Genomic DNA, 18,062 nt, shown 5'->3' on the forward strand with positions numbered 1-18,062 from the left:
TGCCCCTGGCCTGCAGCTCAGTGAGAATGATGTGAAAGTGGGATGGGGCCCTGAAACCCTGGGCTTTTTCTCCCCAGCCACTTCACCTACCACCTTATTGTCTGCTTACCATGGCTTTTAGTCTTACACTTGCAGGTATCTGGTAGGTACACATTGTTCTATAGAATGCCAAAGTCTTGAAAATCTTGTTCGGCAAACAAAAAAAGTTTTCATGGTAAAAGAATTCCACCCATAAAATTTGTTATGAGTGAATCCTTGTAAGCTGGGTCAGACAGAGGAAAGCAGGGCTTCTAAGAGCCTTTAATGCACTAATGTGCACTATGACTTCTTAAGAGAGGTTAGGTGACAACAGTTCCTCCAAAAACACTTGGGGCACTGCTACAGACTCTAGGACCTGGCAGTGCGGGGCCTGGCAGGGCTCCGTGAGCAAGTGGCACAAGTCCAAGGCCTCTCTCTGCTGGTGATCAAACTGCCTGCAGGGATGGAGCCAGCTGACTGCCCCTCCGAGACCCCATGGGGTGTTCGGCTTCTTTCCAGGGTGGATAACTTGGGGTGTAGTGCAGGAAGATTCAGGAACCCTAAGAGGTCTGGGAGTGAAAGGAGGCTCAGCCTAGGCTGGTGGCTGAGGGGGCCAGTGCGTGGGGACGTCACTAGTCTCTGCTCTATGATTAGGGCAATTTGATTCTCCAGGTGGCCATTTGTGGTAGGAAACACAGCCTAGAAATTAAACTAAATATATCCAGTCCCCAGCAGATTGGACACAGCAATGGCACCTGGCTGGGGACGGGGTGGCCGAGGTTCCACCCAGGTCGGGATGTCATTGTGCTGACTCCTATATTTTAAGGGTTGGGAGGGAAATGTTTTGAGCTTCCAAGACCTGGCCTGGGTGGAATGACAGAGATACAGGTTTGAGTTTTGGGGAAAAGGTCTCATTTCCTCATATCATGCTTCACTCTGTCACCCCTTCACTCCAGGGACCGTTGTCCCCAGTGCTCAGCTCTTCTCTGCCTCCTCATGGCTGCTGCAGTTCCTACTTCCCGTCTGTCCCCAAACCCACAAAGCTCCACCAGCTTTGTCTTCCTGTGTTCCAAAAGGAACCCTCGCCCTTTTCCCTGAGGAAATGCCCATTCCCTCCAGGTGGCTGTTAGGAAACAAAAGCGTGGAAATTTAATTTGCACTAAGTTGATATGACTGATACAGCAATGTAATTGCATTAAATTTCTTAGTTGAAAGGGTTCTTGGCAATCTCAGGTGATTTTTGAGATTTTGTTGAAGGCCAAATGAAATCTTAAGTACTCTTTCAACATGTGAAGTGAATGAACGCACAGTTGCTCCGAGTGAGAGCATTGCCTGCCCTTTCAGCTGACTTCAATCCATCCCTAAAGGGACTTTTTTGGAACAATGGTTATCAACTACTAATTACACCTTTCATTCTAACGGAAACTGGGGTACAGATTAAGGGAAGTGACTTGCCCAAGGTCACAGGGCCAGAGAGTGGCAAGGCTGGGACTTGTCCCCAGGTCCCCTGACCTTTAGCTAATGTTCTTGTACCTTCCCGACAATGATGAGGTATTTCGCTCTCAGACCTCATCCTTGTAGCCAACTCCAAACAGTTATCACCAGCTCTGCCATTCTGGTAAAAGAATATTCATCACACCCTCTGCACTTATCCGTGCTTCCCTTGTGCCTTTCACCCCTGAAGAGTAGGCAGTTTTTCTGACCTGCTTCATGCTGGAAGTTACCCCTTTCCTACTGCTGCTAATTTTTTTCCCTGTTACTTTTTTTTTTTTCCTATTCCCCTCCCCACTCCAGCTTTATTGAGATATAATTGACGTACAAATTTTCCTGTTAAATTTTTACAACCCAGTTGCTACTGAGAATAAACGCAAAAAAGAGGGCAGAGACATTTCAGATTCTGCTCATTGCGCGTTTTCATTTTTAATTAAATAAATCAAGTAAGCCATCAGGTGATGGGTTCACATTCTGTTCTGCAGAGAAGATCCTGACTGGTGGTGGCCACCAGCTGTCTGAAGGCAGCCCCTGTGTTTCCAGGAGATTGTAGCCACAAGAACATCTGGGACATTGACGGCAAGGGGGCTGGGAGCAACATGGCCAAGCAGGCTGAGCTACATGCTACACATACACACGTGTGGACACATATGTACATACCATGGCCACGTATGGCCATGAAGGGGTATCCTGTACTATGCACCCATGAAACATGACAGGGGGCCAAAATTCTTGGCAAAAAGAGTTTGCAGGAACCAGGAGGGAGCAGGGGAGCCAGGCAGACTTGGCCTAGAAAGTACAGATGAAAGGGAGACTTTAGGGGGTGACCAGTTCGAGCCCAATGACAGAAGAAGCAAGGAACATAGGCCATTTTATTTGACAAATAAATACAAATAAAATACCTGGTCTACAGTATGAGCTAGGCCCTGAGGATGGTACCATGTAATCTTGGAAACACATAACTAACTAGTCCCCCATGCACAGTATGGAATGACAAAGGTCACAAGACCCTAGGATCTTGAAGTTCTTAAGACATCTGAGCTGCCAACTCTGCTTCATCCTTTTGAGGTAAAGAGCAGCTTCCACTCTTCTGAAACCATGGGCAGTTGAAAGGCCATGTGGCTACATTCAGGAAACCCTGGGCCGCCTCCCTACCTTCTAGCTGGACCATGTGCTAGGAATCTTCACAGGCAAACTCATTAACTTTGGAACTCAGAGGACGCTCCTTCTTTAAATTTGTGCAGACTAACAAGATCCACGTCTTGGAGCTCGTCAGACTGCACAAGTTTAAAGAAGGAGCATCCTCTGCAGGCATCTGTTCCCCCACCCCACTCTCCCTGCCTCAGGAACCCACCCCTCTGAGACCCACCTTTGCTTTCAGCCTTTGGGGATGGGAGTGGGAGAGGACTGCCTTGGGGACACAGCCATCCAGTCTTCTGCCCCTGTCCTTCATAATCCAGGGCCTCTGAAGGGATAGGCCTCATAGTCAATTAACACAGAACCAGGGCTGGAAGAGACCTTCAGGGTCAGGACCAGACCATCTGATGCTTACATCTCCTGTCTGCTCTCTAGGCCAAGCATACATCTTCTGGGACAGGGACCTCCTGGAGCTTGTTCAGAAAGCAGAGGTGGAAGGGAAAGATGTTCTTGTAATGGGTCGGTTGGGTCCTCTGCTCTTAAGGGTTTGGTTAGCAGCTGCCCCATTAGACCAGCCTCTGGCATAGCTCCCAGGCTGAGGGTGCTGGCAGGCAAACATTTTTTTCCCCTGTTCATTTGGTTACTTATTTTCAAGTGAGTGCATCACATAAAGGGACAGAGGGCTAGAATTTGCTTATGTCTCTCAACCTTAATAATAAGTTGGTGATAACCTGCAAGGGCCATGCTACAGAGATCTGCTGCTTCTTTTTCCCTCTTCATGGGACTCAGGAATCCTGCCCCCGCAAAATCCTGCTCCCAAAGACCCTTCCCCCCATGTCCTCATCCACTCCAAGGTTTATAAACAAGGCCCAGAGGAGAAGCCAGGAATGGGCAGCAGTGGCGACAGCCTGAGGGTGTTGCACACTGCCCTGTCTCACCAAGGCCTGGAATGTTCTGAACTATTTTTATAGGCTGGGCTAAAGAGGTCTTCATGAAGAAAAAGAAAAACGAATAAACGCTCATTGCTGAATGAGCCTCTTGTTCCCAGGAAGCTGGCGGTGGGCGGAGGTGAGGCCTCAACACTCCCTCTGTCTCCAGGCAGGTGGGTGCTGTGGAGGTGAAGGCTCGTGGGGGGCCAGAGGGAGCAGAGAAACCAGGGCTGGCCTCGCTGGAAGAGGAGGCACTAGCTCCCAGCTGGACCACCTCCCCTAGCCCAGCTCCCTGCTGAAAACCCCTCACACGTTACTCCAACCAGGTCCCATGGAGTGTAGAGTCAGTAGTCATCCCTCCCTCTCCTCCCTAAACCCCAAGGGTTCCCAGAGCATTGCTAAGCCCAAGGCAACACTCTCTTGAGGTGTGTCCTATTTCAGATACCTGGACAAAGGTAATATAGCAGAAAGGGCCTTACTGTCATATCTTCAAATCAACAAGAGGAAACCGAGCTAAAATAATACCCTGCGGCCATCGTGACTCCCATGCTCAGTTTTGTCCTCTCGTGTATTCTGAATCGTCTTGGAGTGTCCTTGTATGTATGAAGTGAACGGTTTCTATTATTATCGTCTTTTTTGATTTGGGTACAGCTTTGAGTCCCTGCAAAAAATAAAATATTTTCTGTCTCTTCTTTTTCACAAAATAAATAAATTAAGTCAACCTGCAGCGTACAAATTGATAATGTCCTGAGAAGTCCCAAAGGTCCATTCTCGGCAAAGTCCTCAGAGCTCAGGGGTGGAGGCCTTGGCCCCAGAGGCACAGTAAGGGAAGAAGGAAGAAGTCTTCAGTCCACACTAGGAGGGCCCCAGGAACCAGAAAGGGCCTTGGATAGAGGTGCCTGCCTCCCACCACCCCCAGGTGGGGAACAGTGGAGGGAGCAGGGCAAGGGCTGGGGAAGAATGGCCAGTACTTCTGGGCCTGCCAGAATCATCCTGGCCCCACTCTGCCCCAGGATCAAGTTTTCAGAGCTGGAGTCCCTTTGGACCCCAAATTAGAGCCATTTCCCAGCACAATTTATTCTTGGAACAGAAAACCTAGAGACTTCCTCGATTGGCTGAATCCATGGTGATGGAGACCCAGCAGCTCAAACGCACTGACTGTAATGGATCCCACAAGATGGCCACTGTCCTCACCTTTTCAAAGCCTGGCTTCCTGCCAGGACACCCCCCCCCTTCCCTATGGCAACACTAGCTGGACCCAGATCCTGTATTTCCCTGCTCCCCATAATACTCAAAACAAAACTCAGCCCTCTGGGCTTGACAATGAGACGGATCTAATACAGAGGTTGTCCAGGAAATCAGAAATAGCCCTTAGTGAACTGCTGATGCTTCCTGCAAGTTCTGAGGTGGTACTGAGTGCTGCTCCCTAGTTTGGGGTGGGAATGGGGAAATGCTTCCACTCTGGGGACATCTGCTTGGTCATAGGACCCTGACGCCCCAGGAAATATGTTAGGACCTGGGAGAGATGTTCAAATCTGGCCTCTTCTTGGGGAGGGGGTGAGGATTGCTAATTTATGCTGTCTCTGGACACTCAGCAAAGAACGCCACTGGTTTCTGACATTTGTTCCACGTTGGATCAAACAAAAAAGCCCATGGGGCGCTGTGGGCTGCCATGTGGCCACCTTGGCTCTGGTTCTTCTGGGGGAAGGCTCCTCCTCCTCTTCCTCCAGCAGGAGCCAAAGTGCTCCCCACTGGTCTTCCTGGCCCCCCTCAGCCCCTCAAGCCCACAATGCTTCCAAGCAGCACTCCTGTAGAAACAAACCTGAAAACACAGCCACAAGAGACCAAACCATAAATAACTTAAAAAAAAATAAAACATGCACCCCATCCCACATTGAGCAATACTCTTCCCAGAGCCCTAAATAAGGAATTCCAGACACTAACCACATAACCATGACGACCAACCATGTGGCTGACCTCTGTCCCTGTCTTCTCGGGGGACGGGGTATCCTGATGTGACTTCTCCCTTAGGAGCACTCTGTATTTCCTTCTGTGCCTTGCCCCACAGCGGCCTGGCCGGAAAGGACTCATGAGCTGCCTTTTGCCTCCAGGGACCACTGATGCTCCTGCCAGTCAGGCTTGAGGCCGCTTTCAAATATGGACCTGCTCTCGGGGAGCCAATTGAGCTAGGACAGGGTCTTCGGGCTGCAATCACACGAGGGTCAGCCATGCCATTTCAAACCGTGCTGCCTGCTAGCAGCAAGGACACGAATGGGTCAGGGGAGGTAGCCCGAGAATCTAAGGTGGGCAGAGGCCGTGGACTTGGCAGTTCTGTATCCACCGTTCAGCCTCGAGCTTGGATGGGGAACAGGGTCATGGCCCATGACCGTATATCATTCCCCCCTCCCCGAATAACTCTAAAAGGTAAGCAGAGGCTTTTCTTTAGGTGTGTGATACAGATAAAGCATAAGGCAACGGGGAAGGTTTTTTCTGTGTGTGTGTTTGTGTTTTTATGTTCTTCTGCCTCTCTGTGTGGTGTGAGTGTAGGTATTTGTCTTTATATGTGTATGTTTGTTTTGTAGCTCTATATAGAGCTGATTTCACCTCTCCCCAGGGACCCACCCAGATGCCACACTGGATTATGGAGAAATTCGGAAACTGAAAGGTTGACACTGAGTACAGCAGGGGGTCTGACTGTGACTAGTTAGTGTCTGAAACCCCTTCTGGTTGTTAAATATTTGTGGACTCTGACCCACAGGGTCTACAGGCACCTATGTGTGTTTCATGTATATTTCTGTGTGTGTGTGTGTGTGTGTGTGTGTGTGTGTGTGTGTGTGTGTGTGTGTGTGTGTGTGTGTGTGAGAGAGAGAGAGAGAGAGAGAGAGAGAGAGAGAGAGAGAGAGAAACAGAGACAGAGAGACACAGAGAGAGAGAGGGAGAGAGAGGCGAGAAAGGCTTGTCAATAGGCTCGGGCCTGCCTGGGCCTGCTCAGGACACCACAGCCCCTTAGGTCTGGGTTTGCAGCCCTCAAAAGGACTGGCCACTGTCCTGTTCTCAGCGGGAAGCTCCAGGCCCACAGCTAGGGCGGGAAGCGAGCGGGCTGAGGGCCTACTTCTACAGCGCAGGCGCCACCTACGCCCTGCACGTCTTCCTGCCCACCCCCGCGGCGGCGCGGCAGTCTCCCAGCTGGCCTGGGTGAGGCAGGCAAGGCGGGGCTTTCACCAGGAGGGGTGCTCGACGCCCCGGGTCCCCTACGTGACCCAGAAGGTGCCGCGCTCCTCCAGCAGGCTGACGGAGCGGTTGGAGAGCGAGGCGGCGTCCTGCACAGGCTTGTAGCCAAAGAGGCGCATGGCGGGGCCGCAGGCAGCCTGTACCACCTGCGCTAGCTTGAAGGGCATGCTGAAGCGCCACTTCTCAAACTGCTCCGAGGAGTTCTTCTGCGTGGAGTAGATGCCGTCGTGCGCCGCCTGGGTGTTCTTCTGGATCCAGTCCTCCACCTGCGGGGTCAGGGGAATGCCTGCAAAGCGGTACATCTCCTGGGCCTTCTGCAGCGGCCTGAGGGCCACGTCCTCGTAGCGCACCAGCATGTAACGGCCCCGCAGCCAGGCCGGCTGCCTCAGGCCCAGCTCAGCGGACAGGCGGATGCTCTCACAGTTGCCCTTCAGCCGCAGCACCTCCTCCTCCCTCAGCTGGTCCTGTCCCTTGGCCAGCCAGTTCTTCCAGGTCTCGTACTTGTCGGCGAAGGCCACCATGCGGGAGGCTAGCACAGCGCGGGGGTCGCGCACGAGCTGGATGACGCGGAGGTCCAGACGGGGGTCCTCGGCCAGCGGCTGCAGGAACTCCAGCTGCCGTATGCGGACGGCCTTGATTGCCATGTGCTCCTTGCGGCGGCAGGCCTCGGAGGCCAGCGTCATGTTGAGGAGGCCGCAGCGGCGGTTCTTGCAGGGGTACTTCTCGAATACCTTCTTGACGAGGGGCGTGCAGACGGGGTCCTCGCAGAGGGAGCGGCTGGAGCCCCGGCGGAACACGAACTGGGTCAGGTGGTCCTCGGGTGCCGGGATGATGAAATGCTCCAGGAGGTACAGGTCGCACAGGAAAAGCTGCTTGAGCACGTCGCGGTATACCAGGGCCGAGCCTGCGGCGTTGGCGCCGCCCTGCTCGAAAGACACCGTGCGCTCGATGTGCCACAGCGGCTCGAAGAGGTAGAAGATGTTGCCCTGCTGATTGAAGAACTCGCCCACAAACGAGGAGCCCGTGCGCGTGGTGGCCATGAGGAGCAAGTGGCGCCGGGGCGGGGCCTCGGCGGGTGGGCGGGACTCCTGCTCCCACTCTGTGGTCTCCTCCTCAGCCTCCTCTGCCGGCGCCACGCCTAGCTGCAGACTGAGGTTTCGCAGGCGGCTCTGCAGCTGCGTGAAGGCCGAATCCAGCTCACTCAGGGACAGGAGGGATGCGTTCTCGGCCAAGACTAGGGCTGGGTCGGTGCTATTGGCATCTGCCGGGGATTGGGGGATCTGCTTCAGTTTGTCCGAGACCCTGTGAGAACAGAGGGATACCGGGGTCAATGACTGACTGGGGACTCCATCCCCTGTGCCACCCTGAGGAGCATCCCAGGATAATCACCCAGAAGCCAACTCTGAGGCAAGGATTTGAGTGTAAGTAGTTTATTTGGGACTTGATCACAGGAAGAACGGGTAGAGGGGTAGGGAAGTGAGGCAGGGAGGAAAGGAAGTCCATAAGGGTGAGCAGGCTACCCCTGTGGCCAAATCGCTCTGCCGGAGGAACCCCAGGAGACGGTGTAGATAGAACACACCTCAGGATTCTCTACCCAAGGGGTGTGAAGCTCCCAGTTGGCCTTGACTGAGGGCTGCTCCCAGAGGCATTTACTCCCCAGGACTTGTGGCTTGCCAGTGTGCAGGTGGAGAGAATGCCCTCAGGTGGAGAGTTGCAGGATCTTGCAATAGGACCCAGTAGGCACAAACTGGAGCAGTCCATGCTAAGGAACCCAGGCAGGGCACTGACATAGTGCCTACTACATAGCCCTATTCCTAACCTACCCATCCTGGTTGATGCTTTCTTGCAGGGGTTGTGCTTGGGAGAGAAGGTCTGTGAAATCTTTCTATGTCTTTCTATAGCAGGCCCACTAGCAGGGCCACTGCACACAGCCGTATACTGCCAACTCTAGGGGGCAGCATTCCCAGCGTAGCTGTTGTGAGTGCACACCCCTGGAGTTGAACAGTGCACAACCTGGGCAGCTGAACATGGCAGCCCTGCCCACCACGGTATCTGTACCAGGACCCTGCCTTACCCTCATCCATGACTTCAGATTGGTATAGGAGATATGCTGTTAATGTGAGGCATCATCCTAGGCCAGGAAGTTAATTAATAATAATAACCACAGCCAGCAAGTACAGGACACCAACTGTGTGTCAGGCACAGGGCTAAACGCTTTTACATTTTCTTATTTAATCTTTACAACAAGGCAGGCCCCATTATTAGTCACATTTTACAGAAGAGAGACTTAAGAGAGAAAAGTGAAATAATTTGTCTAAGCTGTCACAGCTAGAAAGGGCCAGAATCAGGGGAATTCCCTGGTGGTCCAGTAGTTAGGACTCCATACTTCCACTGCAGGGGTCATGGGTTCAATCCCTGGTGGGGGGACTAAGATCCTGAAAGATGTGCGCTGCGGCCAAAAAAAGTGCCAGAATCAGGATTCCAACTCAGACTGCCTGAGTCTGGAGCCCAAGTCTCACAGCTGTGCGGTCATGAGGACATGGGCATGACCTACTGCCTGGGCACAGGAGAGGTCTGATGATTACTGGTTGAGGGATTGCCTTTGTAGGTCCACAGACAGCCCTATAAGCTACCTCTCTGCCCCCACCCACCCCACCTTGGCAGGGAAGACTTGGGCTTGCATCCCTCACCTTGATATGATTTTATTTTCCTTTTCAATGAAGACAAAAACCACCACCACAAAAGCAAGGAAAAGGGCATATTTGCTCCTCATTCTCAGGCTGTGCAGAAAGTGTCGGCAGTCCTGGGGCAGAGTGAGTCCTTTCTCCATGGGGAAGGGTAGGGCCATGGGCACTCAGCTTGGGGACATCACTCAGGACCTGGCTCGTTGTTCAGGTGGGGGACACCTGGTCCTGTGGAGAGATGAGCGGTCAGGACACCCTTGTCTGTAGATGAGAACAAACAGGAGCTTTTCCACCAGACTTTTGGGGACCACAGCCCTGTTTTGTCAGAACCCCAGACCCACTCTCCCAATGGACTATGCCCCAGAGACTTGAAATGAGGTCATTCAAAATACCAACGAACCTTCTGATTCGTCCATGTCACTTCCAGCAGTTTATGCTTTGACTTCACACATGACTGAAAGGCAAGTGTATGAAAAGAATACTCCTTGCAGTAAACATGTTTGCAATAGCCAAAGAGTGAAAACATCTAAATAAAATATGCTGGAGCAAGCAGTGGATTATTATGCAGCCACGAAGAATAATGAGGTGGATCTACTAATGCTGACGTGAATAATCTACTATATATTGGGTTGGCCAGAAAGTTCGCTCAGGATTTTCCGTAAGATGTTACAGAAAAACCCAAACGAACTTTTTGGCCAACCCAATATGTTATAATTTTATATATAAATAATGTGTATATATTATACATAAGCAAGCTGCAGACATAGTGTGTTTATATAGGCTAGGGTTTCTTAGCGTCAGCACTATTGGCTTTTAAAACAATTTTATTGGAGTGTAGTTGATTTACAATGTTGTTAGTTTCTGCTGTACAGCAGAGTGAATCAGTTATACGTATACATATATCCCCTCTTTTTAAGATTCTTTTTCCATATAGGTCATTACAGAGTTCCCTGTGCTATACAGTATGTCCTTATTAGTTATCTACTTTATATATAGTAGTGTGTATATGTCAATCCCAATCTCCCAATTTATGCCCCCGCTTTCCCCCTTGGTAACCATAAGTTTGTTTTCTACATCTGTGACTCTATTTCTGTTTTGTAAATAAGTTCATTTGTGCCTTTTTTTGATATTCCACATATAATCAATTTCATATGATATTTGTCTTTCTCTGACTTACTTCACTCAGTATGACAGTCTAGGTCCATCCATGTTGCTGCAAATGGCATTATTTCGTTCTTTTTTATGTCAGCACTAATAACATTTTAGATCAGATCATTCTTTGTTGTGGGGATTGTCCTGTGCATTGTAGGATGTTTAACAGCATCCTTGGCCTCTACTCATTAGATAACAGTAGAATCCCCTTTGCTCAGATGTGACAATCAAAAATATCTCCAGACGTTGTCTAATGTCCTCTGGGCAGGGGGGAGGTACAAAATCATCCCAGGTTACGAACCTCTGATGTAGTATGATCCCATTTGAAAAAAAAAAATTAAGGGAGAGAAAAGTGGACTGTGACCACAGGCATACACAAGGCCTGTAACAAAGGGACGGGTAGGTCAGGAGAGAAGGGTGGGGTGAGTCTTAGTGTTTGCTGTGTAACATTGTGCACTATTAGAAATTTTACCATGCAGGTGTATAATTTTTGTTTTTGTTTTTTTTTGGCTGCGTTGGGTCTTCGTTGCTGCGCGCGGGCTTTCTCTAGTTGCGATGAGCGGGGGCTACTCTTCGTTGTGGTGCATGGGCTTCTCATTGCAGCGGCTTCTCTTGTTGCAGAGCACAGGCTCTAGGCATGCGGGCTTCAGTAGTTGTGGCTCACGGGTTCTAGAGCGCAGGCTCAGTAGTTGTGGTACATGGGCTTAGCTGCTCCGCAGCATGTGGGATCTTCCCGGACCAGGGATTGAGCCCGTGTCCCCTGCATTGGCAGGCGGATTCTTAACCATTGTGCTACCAGGGAAGTCCCGGATGTATAAATTTTTAAAAATTAACTAAAGGTTTTCCACCATAGCATGTGAATTCTAACAAAATCCTTCACATGGCCTCGGCCTTCGGGTCTCAGCTTCGTGGGGCAGCTTCCCCGGGATAGGTTAGGGCCTCCTCCGCCCGCCACAGTACAAAGACTCTCTTTAGCACCTGAGACTTTGTCATAAAGCAGGCCCACTTGTAATGACTTGTTCAGTGCTGATCATCCCTTTGGGGAGGGCGGGGAGTTTGTCTGGCTCCCTCATTATCCCTTAGCACTGGGCCAGGCACACAGGAGACACTCATGCACGGCTGCTAAATGACAGAATGGTTAAAGGAATAAATGACTCTTAGCGGAAAGTGTATATATTTTTTAAAGCTGGAGTAAAAACACCATTGCCCAGTGGAGCCTGAATCACCATTTCTTTCACTCGTCCTCACCATCACACACACACACACACTGTCCCATACCACAAGCCGCAAGATTCCAGCACAACCCCCTCTTCCAAAAGTCTACCCCTTTCTCCACAAGGACCCTCATCCATGGGAGACAGTCTGCTCCAAGTTTGGAAAAATCTTATTGTGACCTTGTGCAGGACATCCAGGACCATCCTTCTTTCTGGGAATAATGAATTTCTTCCAAGCTGATGACATGGGGGAGTGGGAGGGCAGAAAGGAGGGTCCCAGGGCTGCACCTTCATCACACAATGGAAGTGGCTTTAGGGACAGCCAGAAAATCTACCCTCTGGAGAAAGCAGGAGGCTTGTCAGAAGACAGATGTGTACCCTGGCAGCTGGAGTGGAGCTCCTCAGCTGTGCAGGGCGGAGTGGTGGTGGGGCAGTGGGCAGCTCTCCCTGGCAGAATGCTGGGGTGCTTTGTGAGTGTGGGTAGTTGGAGGGGAGCCAGGAGGGAAGAGGGCCGCAAGGCCATTTCAAGGGCAACTGAATAGTTTTGCCTCTTCCTAATTCTTCTGGGCCATTTCCTATGCACTCATTAAACAGAAATTTTCTGAGCACCTCCTATGTGCCATTCTAGGCACTGGCAATACAGCAGTGAACAAGCAGACCCAGCCCATACCCTCATGGGGCTTACACTCTGGTTGAAAGAGTCAACTAGAAGGATATGGGTAGATGAAATTTATTGAAATTTATAAAGTTACTACTCTATGCCTGGTGTCACGCTAAGCACTTGATTTGCATTTCCTCATTTCACAAAAGCCCTATTAGGTAGCGACCAGCCCATTTTACAGATGAGGAAACTGAGGTTGAGAGAGATTAATTAATTTGCCCAAGGTTCCTCCAGCAGCAGCCTGATCACCCCTCTCAGATCGACGTCATTCCAGCCTCTTGATGTTCCACAGTGACACCCCCCCCCACCCCCGCCATAGCACATGTGGTTGGGCTTTCCAGCTGATGGTCTGTCTTTCTCCCATTCCCAGACTGCAAGTTCTCTGAAGTCAGGACCAGCGTCTAGAATGGCATCCACCACATATCAGCTGCCCAGCAAATCACTGGTGAGTCAACCCGTTGAAGCTGGTGCCTGGAAGGCTGTCAGCATTCGTTTGCAGAATGCCGGGCAGGGCCATGTTCCCCATGCACCCAGTTTAGCCTGTGGTGGGATGCGAGGCCACCTATCCTGCTGGGAGGGTGAGCCCCCGTACTGAGTCTGCAGAGCACAAAGGGTTGAAATCCTGGCTTTCTTCTCTCTCGGCTCTCAGCTGAGAGTTGCCTGGATCTGATGATGTGATGGAAGCAGAAGGAGCTAGGACCAAAAGTCCTGGACTCTTGTCCTTTCTGCATGTCTACCATGCTGTGTAGCATTGTATAAGTGACTTAACCTCTCTGGGCCTCACTTTCTTCACTGGTAGCATGGAAAGGGTGGTTACTGTGAGGAGCAGTATCTGGTACATGGGAGAGGGAGAAAAGGCAGGTGTGGCCCAGGGGGAGTTGCGTTCACTGTCTTCTCTCTTTTGGGTCTAACATCTTTGGTAAGATTTACAACTTTGGCTGCCTCGATGACAAAGATCCTGAACCTTCTCCTCCCCTCCCTTCCGGGCACTGTTTCTATTTTTGAGTCGCTGTCCCAGCCCCCTCACCCCCCGAATAATACCAGATTCCTGAGAACCTTCACGACATTGCCCTAAAAGGAAGATGCAAGGGTGAAAACTCCCTCCAAATGAAACCGCAGGCAGGCTGTTGGCTCCTTTGCCCTGCCCAGGCAGGCTACCCCTAGGGTTAGCTTTGGCAGGCCAGCAGGCAAGTGGGCAGGCAGGCGAGAGAGGTTTAGACCCGGGGGTAGCAGAGGGTCACAGATGCCAGGAGGTCATGGGTCATGAGGGACGAGGACAGGGCTGGGATGGGGGTCACTCAGGTAGAACCTGGCCTGCAGGAGGCCCTTTGCAAGAAGTGTGTCTGTGATATCTGTGACACTGGACAAAACTACCTCCCTCCCCAAACCCGTGGTGCCCCCCTTGCTTAGCTCATGGGAAGAATGAAAAATCTCTTCCTTTACTTGACGGATGCCGTCTCCCAGGGGAGTACTTGATACCTTCCCTCCCCCCAACACCAGCAAAAGGAAATTGTGACAGCCAAAGGAAAAGGTGGCACGTCCCTGCTGGGATGCCAGTGGAGGTCATATTTCCAGGGCACCAGGGGCAGGTGCCAGCCCAGCTCTGCCTGGAGGCAGTGGGGAGTGGGGCAGCCGTCCTGGGCCCAGTTATACTCAGTACTCAGCTCAAATGTCCCCTCCTCCGGAGTCCTTCCCTGACCACTGACCTAAAGTTGACCATCTCCCCTCTCCCTATCATGTTCCCTCTCAGCACCCTGCTTTACTTCCTTCCAGGATGGAAGTGTACTTGTTTGCTGCCTATTTCAGTCACTGGAGTGTGAGCTCTCTGAGGGGAGAGCTCTCTGTCTGCTTCATCCTTGTATGCCCAGTGCCCTGCTCTATGTGCACCAGGCATAGTAGGTGTCTCATAATTTTCGTAGAATGAATAGATGGATGCCTTTTCCAAAGCACTTAGCCCACTGTGAGATGCTTAATCATTCTAAGTTGATGGCAAATACAAAGAGGAAGAAGAAAAAGCCATTGTTCCCTGAGTGAAGCATATGTGTGCGCTGTGACCTGTGCTGCGGGTATGCACTGATTATATGTCCTGAGTGTGTACTACAAGCGTGGGCTGAGCGGGTACTACACGTATATACTACATGTGTGTGCTACATGTGTGTACTATGGGCAAACCTTGGCACTTGGGGCTTCACATACATCAGTCTCTTGAATTATATCAATCAATTATATCAATCTGCCTTTTTTAGGATAAAGAAACTAGGCCTTGTGGCTTTCAGTTCCAAGTCTCTCCAGCTATGGGCTAACAGTAGGGAGGGCAGAAACCAGCGAAGGCATCCCAGGCAATCTCAGTGAGGGAGCGCACTGGAAAGAAAGCAGGCTGTGATCTGAGGCCCGAAACTCTAGGCAGCAGCTCTCCTACCCGGCTCTCCCCTCGGAGGCCTTTCTGCTCAGGCCTCCCTCGTGACCTGGCAAGGGGCCTTCACAAGAGAACAGCTTTCTACTTGGATGGCTCCCAGGCAGGCCCTGGGCCCGCCGCTGCCTCCCGTGGGGGGAGGTGGGGTCCCAGAGTCTGCTGTGAATGGCGCTCTGATAAGGGATGGGCCCTGCCAGACGTTGCATCAGGCAGCAAAGCTCCACTCCCCTCCCTTGTCTTGCTCGCGGCCAAGAGCACAGTGGGGACTGGGGCCTCAGCTGTGGCAGGCCCTGCTCACAGCCTTTGCACTGCGCAGGAGGGGCAGCCGCCTGAGCCGAGGGAGGCCAGGAGCTGAGATGGACGAGGCTCCTGGGCAGAGATGCAAGCAGTGAAGCCCATCGTGGGAAAATTCTGAACTAACTCATGAGCGGCAGCCCTCGGGGGCCGGGAGGCTGCCACAACCATGCCGTGTCGCCAGACACCCGGGAAGGGAGACCTCGGGGGGCTTTCTGTGAGTTGTCTCTGGATCCCCTAGAGTGGAGACGGAGGGCAGGAGTGCACGTGCTCATAGGTGACCTCTGCTTGGGGGATGCAGGAATCCATCCAGGGGCCTGTCCAGGCAAGGTTCTGTTTCACAAAGGGACGCCCAGAGATGGCTTGGGCTGTCGAGCTTAGCATCTGACAAGAGAGTAAATGGCCAGGAGCCGTTGGATGAACCAGTGAGCGAAGGAATGAGAGAAGGAGGAAGTGGATGGAGGCCTGGCTGACGGATGCTCCCCTGCGCAGCCTGGGGCTATCATTCCTCCCCAGGTCCCTCACATCCCAGGGCTCCAGCTTCCTCTCCCAAGAACAAACCATCTAAAACTTCCTTTTGGGCACATGTCCAACCTCAGCCAAGATAGAGCCAGAGTACGTGCTCCAAAGGTGGGGGTATGTGTCACCTGAGTGGCAGTGGGCATCCAAGAACTCGCGAGAAGCTGTGGGCCAGAGCCACGAGGTGGACCAAGGGGCTGAGGCCAGCCTGGTGGGGGTGGGGCCTCCACAGACTCGGAGGGAGCCAGCCCTGGCCGGGACAGACCCCGCTGCCCCTCGGCCCCGTTTGGCTGTGCGGGGGTATGGGGCAGCACGCTCTCTACCCCCAGGGCCTGCTCAGCTGTGTGAGAAGCACATCCTGTGCAGAACGCTGATGGCTGCACGGATACGGGCCCCGAGAACAGTCCCAGCCTCCCTGTCCGCACAGGTACCTCCCGTGCCTCTCACGCTGAACCCTAGGCCCTGGGCCACGTCGGAGCCGACCCACTGCTCTGGGCTTTCCAGCCCTTGCCCAGTCAGGAGCTGCAGCAGAGGCTGGTATCCAGGAGGCCCCTAGCCATGCAGCCAGGCAGCCTGGTGAGGAGTCTGTTGGCTTCTTTGGAACCGACCTGGACGTGGGCTGAGATTCGTGGCCAAGGATGTGCACCCAGCTCTGGAAGTCCAACGTGTGAGAAGCGACTTGAGTGTCTCAGCAGACAGGGCTGGCTAAGTAACTGCAGTGCATTGGCACAATGAAAGCAAGCCAGGCAGGGGTTAAAAACGCTGATGCGCAGCTACAAAAATGGAGTATTAAGTGATGATTCTTTTCACTTTCTACCCTTTTGGATTTGAATTTTTGACAACCATGCACATGTACCACTTTAATGAATAAGCTTTAAAATCTCATCTGAAGCTTAAAAAGAGAAATGTAAGATTACTTTGAAAGCGGCGTGGAAAATGCATTGGAAGAAGGAAGGACTGGAGGCCGGGAAAGCAGGCTGTCCCTTCTGCACTGGTCCAGGAGAGAGGAGGCGGCCTGAGCAAGCAGGGACAGAGTGGACAAGAGGAAGGACAGACATGTGAAACCTTAAGGAAACCCGCGTGGTGCATGTGACTTGCATAGCGTGGATGAGCCTTGAGGACAGTATGCTTATGAAGTGAAATAAGCCAAACACAAAAGGACAAATCCCGTATGATTCAACGTACATGAGGTACCTAGAGGAGCGCAATTCGTAGAGACAGAAAGGAGAAGGGTGGTTGCCTGGCCCTGGGGGGAGGGGAAATGGGGAGCTGGTGTTTAATGAGGGCACAGTGTCAGTTTGGGAAAATGAAAAAGTTCTGGAGGTGGATAGTGGTGAAGGTGGCACAACATGAATACACTTAATGCCACTGAACTGTGCACTTAAAAATGGTTAAAATAGGGGCTTCCCTGGTGGCGCAGTGGTTGAGAGTCCGCCTGCCGATGCAGGGGACACGGGTTCGTGCCCCAGTCTGGGAAGATCCCACATGCCGCAGAGCGGCTGGGCCCGTGAGCCATGGCCGCTGAGCCTGCGCATCCGGAGGCTGTGCTCCGCAACGGGAGAGGCCACAACAGTGAGAGGCCTGCGTACAGCAAAAAAAAAAAAAAAAAGTTAAAATAGTACATTTTATGGTATGTCTATTTTCCACAGTAAAAAAAAAAAAGAATTCATAAACAATAGGCAGGGTGAAGGAGGGCAACAGAGGACTCCAGGAGGATCCCTGGTTCCTTCCTTGGACAGCATTCCTGTTCTCTGCTGCACCCACAGCGCCTGGCACGTGGCAGGGCTCATAATGTTTGTGAGGTGAATGAATGGATTCATAACTGTGTTTAAGAATTGGCTGAGTTTCTTGTAGTTTCTCTTCCCCCATGTTAGTGAGGAAGATGACTAACATGCCATTGATTTTATGTATAGAGAGAGAGAGAGGGAAAGAGACAGAGACAGACATAGAGACACAGACAGACATCTTGGAAAAGCCTGAACAAATTATACAGTGACTGTCTTGACTTCTTTGCTTTTACATATTGACTTTGAAGCCCTGTGACCTTAGGAAAGGAACTTTTACTTGAGTGGTTTCATTATTTATAAATGGGACACTTAACAGCATCTACTGTATACTCAGTGGTCGTGAGGAATTCAGTAAGATGCTGGTGAAATGCTTAATGCAAGCCCAAGTTGTGATAAATGGTCCTGCTAAGGAACCACTCACCCTGTCTTTACAGATGCAGCAGACTCTGTGGCTTGTGACTAGTGGCAAGTACTGGAATGGTTGCAGTGTGTGGGGGGGTCTCAGTCCCCTAAAAATACCAGGGTGTAGGAA

At 51.6% G+C, this 18,062-nt stretch overlaps 1 protein-coding gene across 3 annotated transcripts in view; it reads right to left on the reverse strand.

The window, feature by feature from the left end:
* Window positions 1-1,913: 1,913 nt before the first annotated feature.
* Window positions 1,914-18,062, reverse strand: part of CHST3 (carbohydrate sulfotransferase 3) — a 40,821-nt gene continuing 24,672 nt past the window's right edge. For 2 of the 3 annotated variants that reach the window (XM_027129960.1, XM_027129958.1), the window contains exons 2-3: window positions 9,497-9,718; window positions 1,914-8,108 (exon numbers count right to left, since the gene is read on the reverse strand). In XM_027129960.1, the coding sequence (XP_026985761.1) occupies window positions 6,827-8,108; window positions 9,497-9,654 (1,440 nt within the window). In that variant the 5' untranslated portion in view covers window positions 9,655-9,718 and the 3' untranslated portion in view covers window positions 1,914-6,826. Of the gene's footprint in view, window positions 8,109-9,496; window positions 9,752-18,062 lie in introns of all 3 variants that reach the window. The other variant, XM_027129961.1, reaches the window with a different exon arrangement.

The sequence above is a fragment of the Aethalodelphis obliquidens genome, unplaced genomic scaffold (genome assembly GCF_003676395.1).
Source record: "Aethalodelphis obliquidens isolate GAN/ISIS:26980383/991018 unplaced genomic scaffold, ASM367639v1 scaffold37, whole genome shotgun sequence".
NCBI classification, from domain to species: Eukaryota; Metazoa; Chordata; class Mammalia; order Artiodactyla; family Delphinidae; genus Aethalodelphis; species Aethalodelphis obliquidens.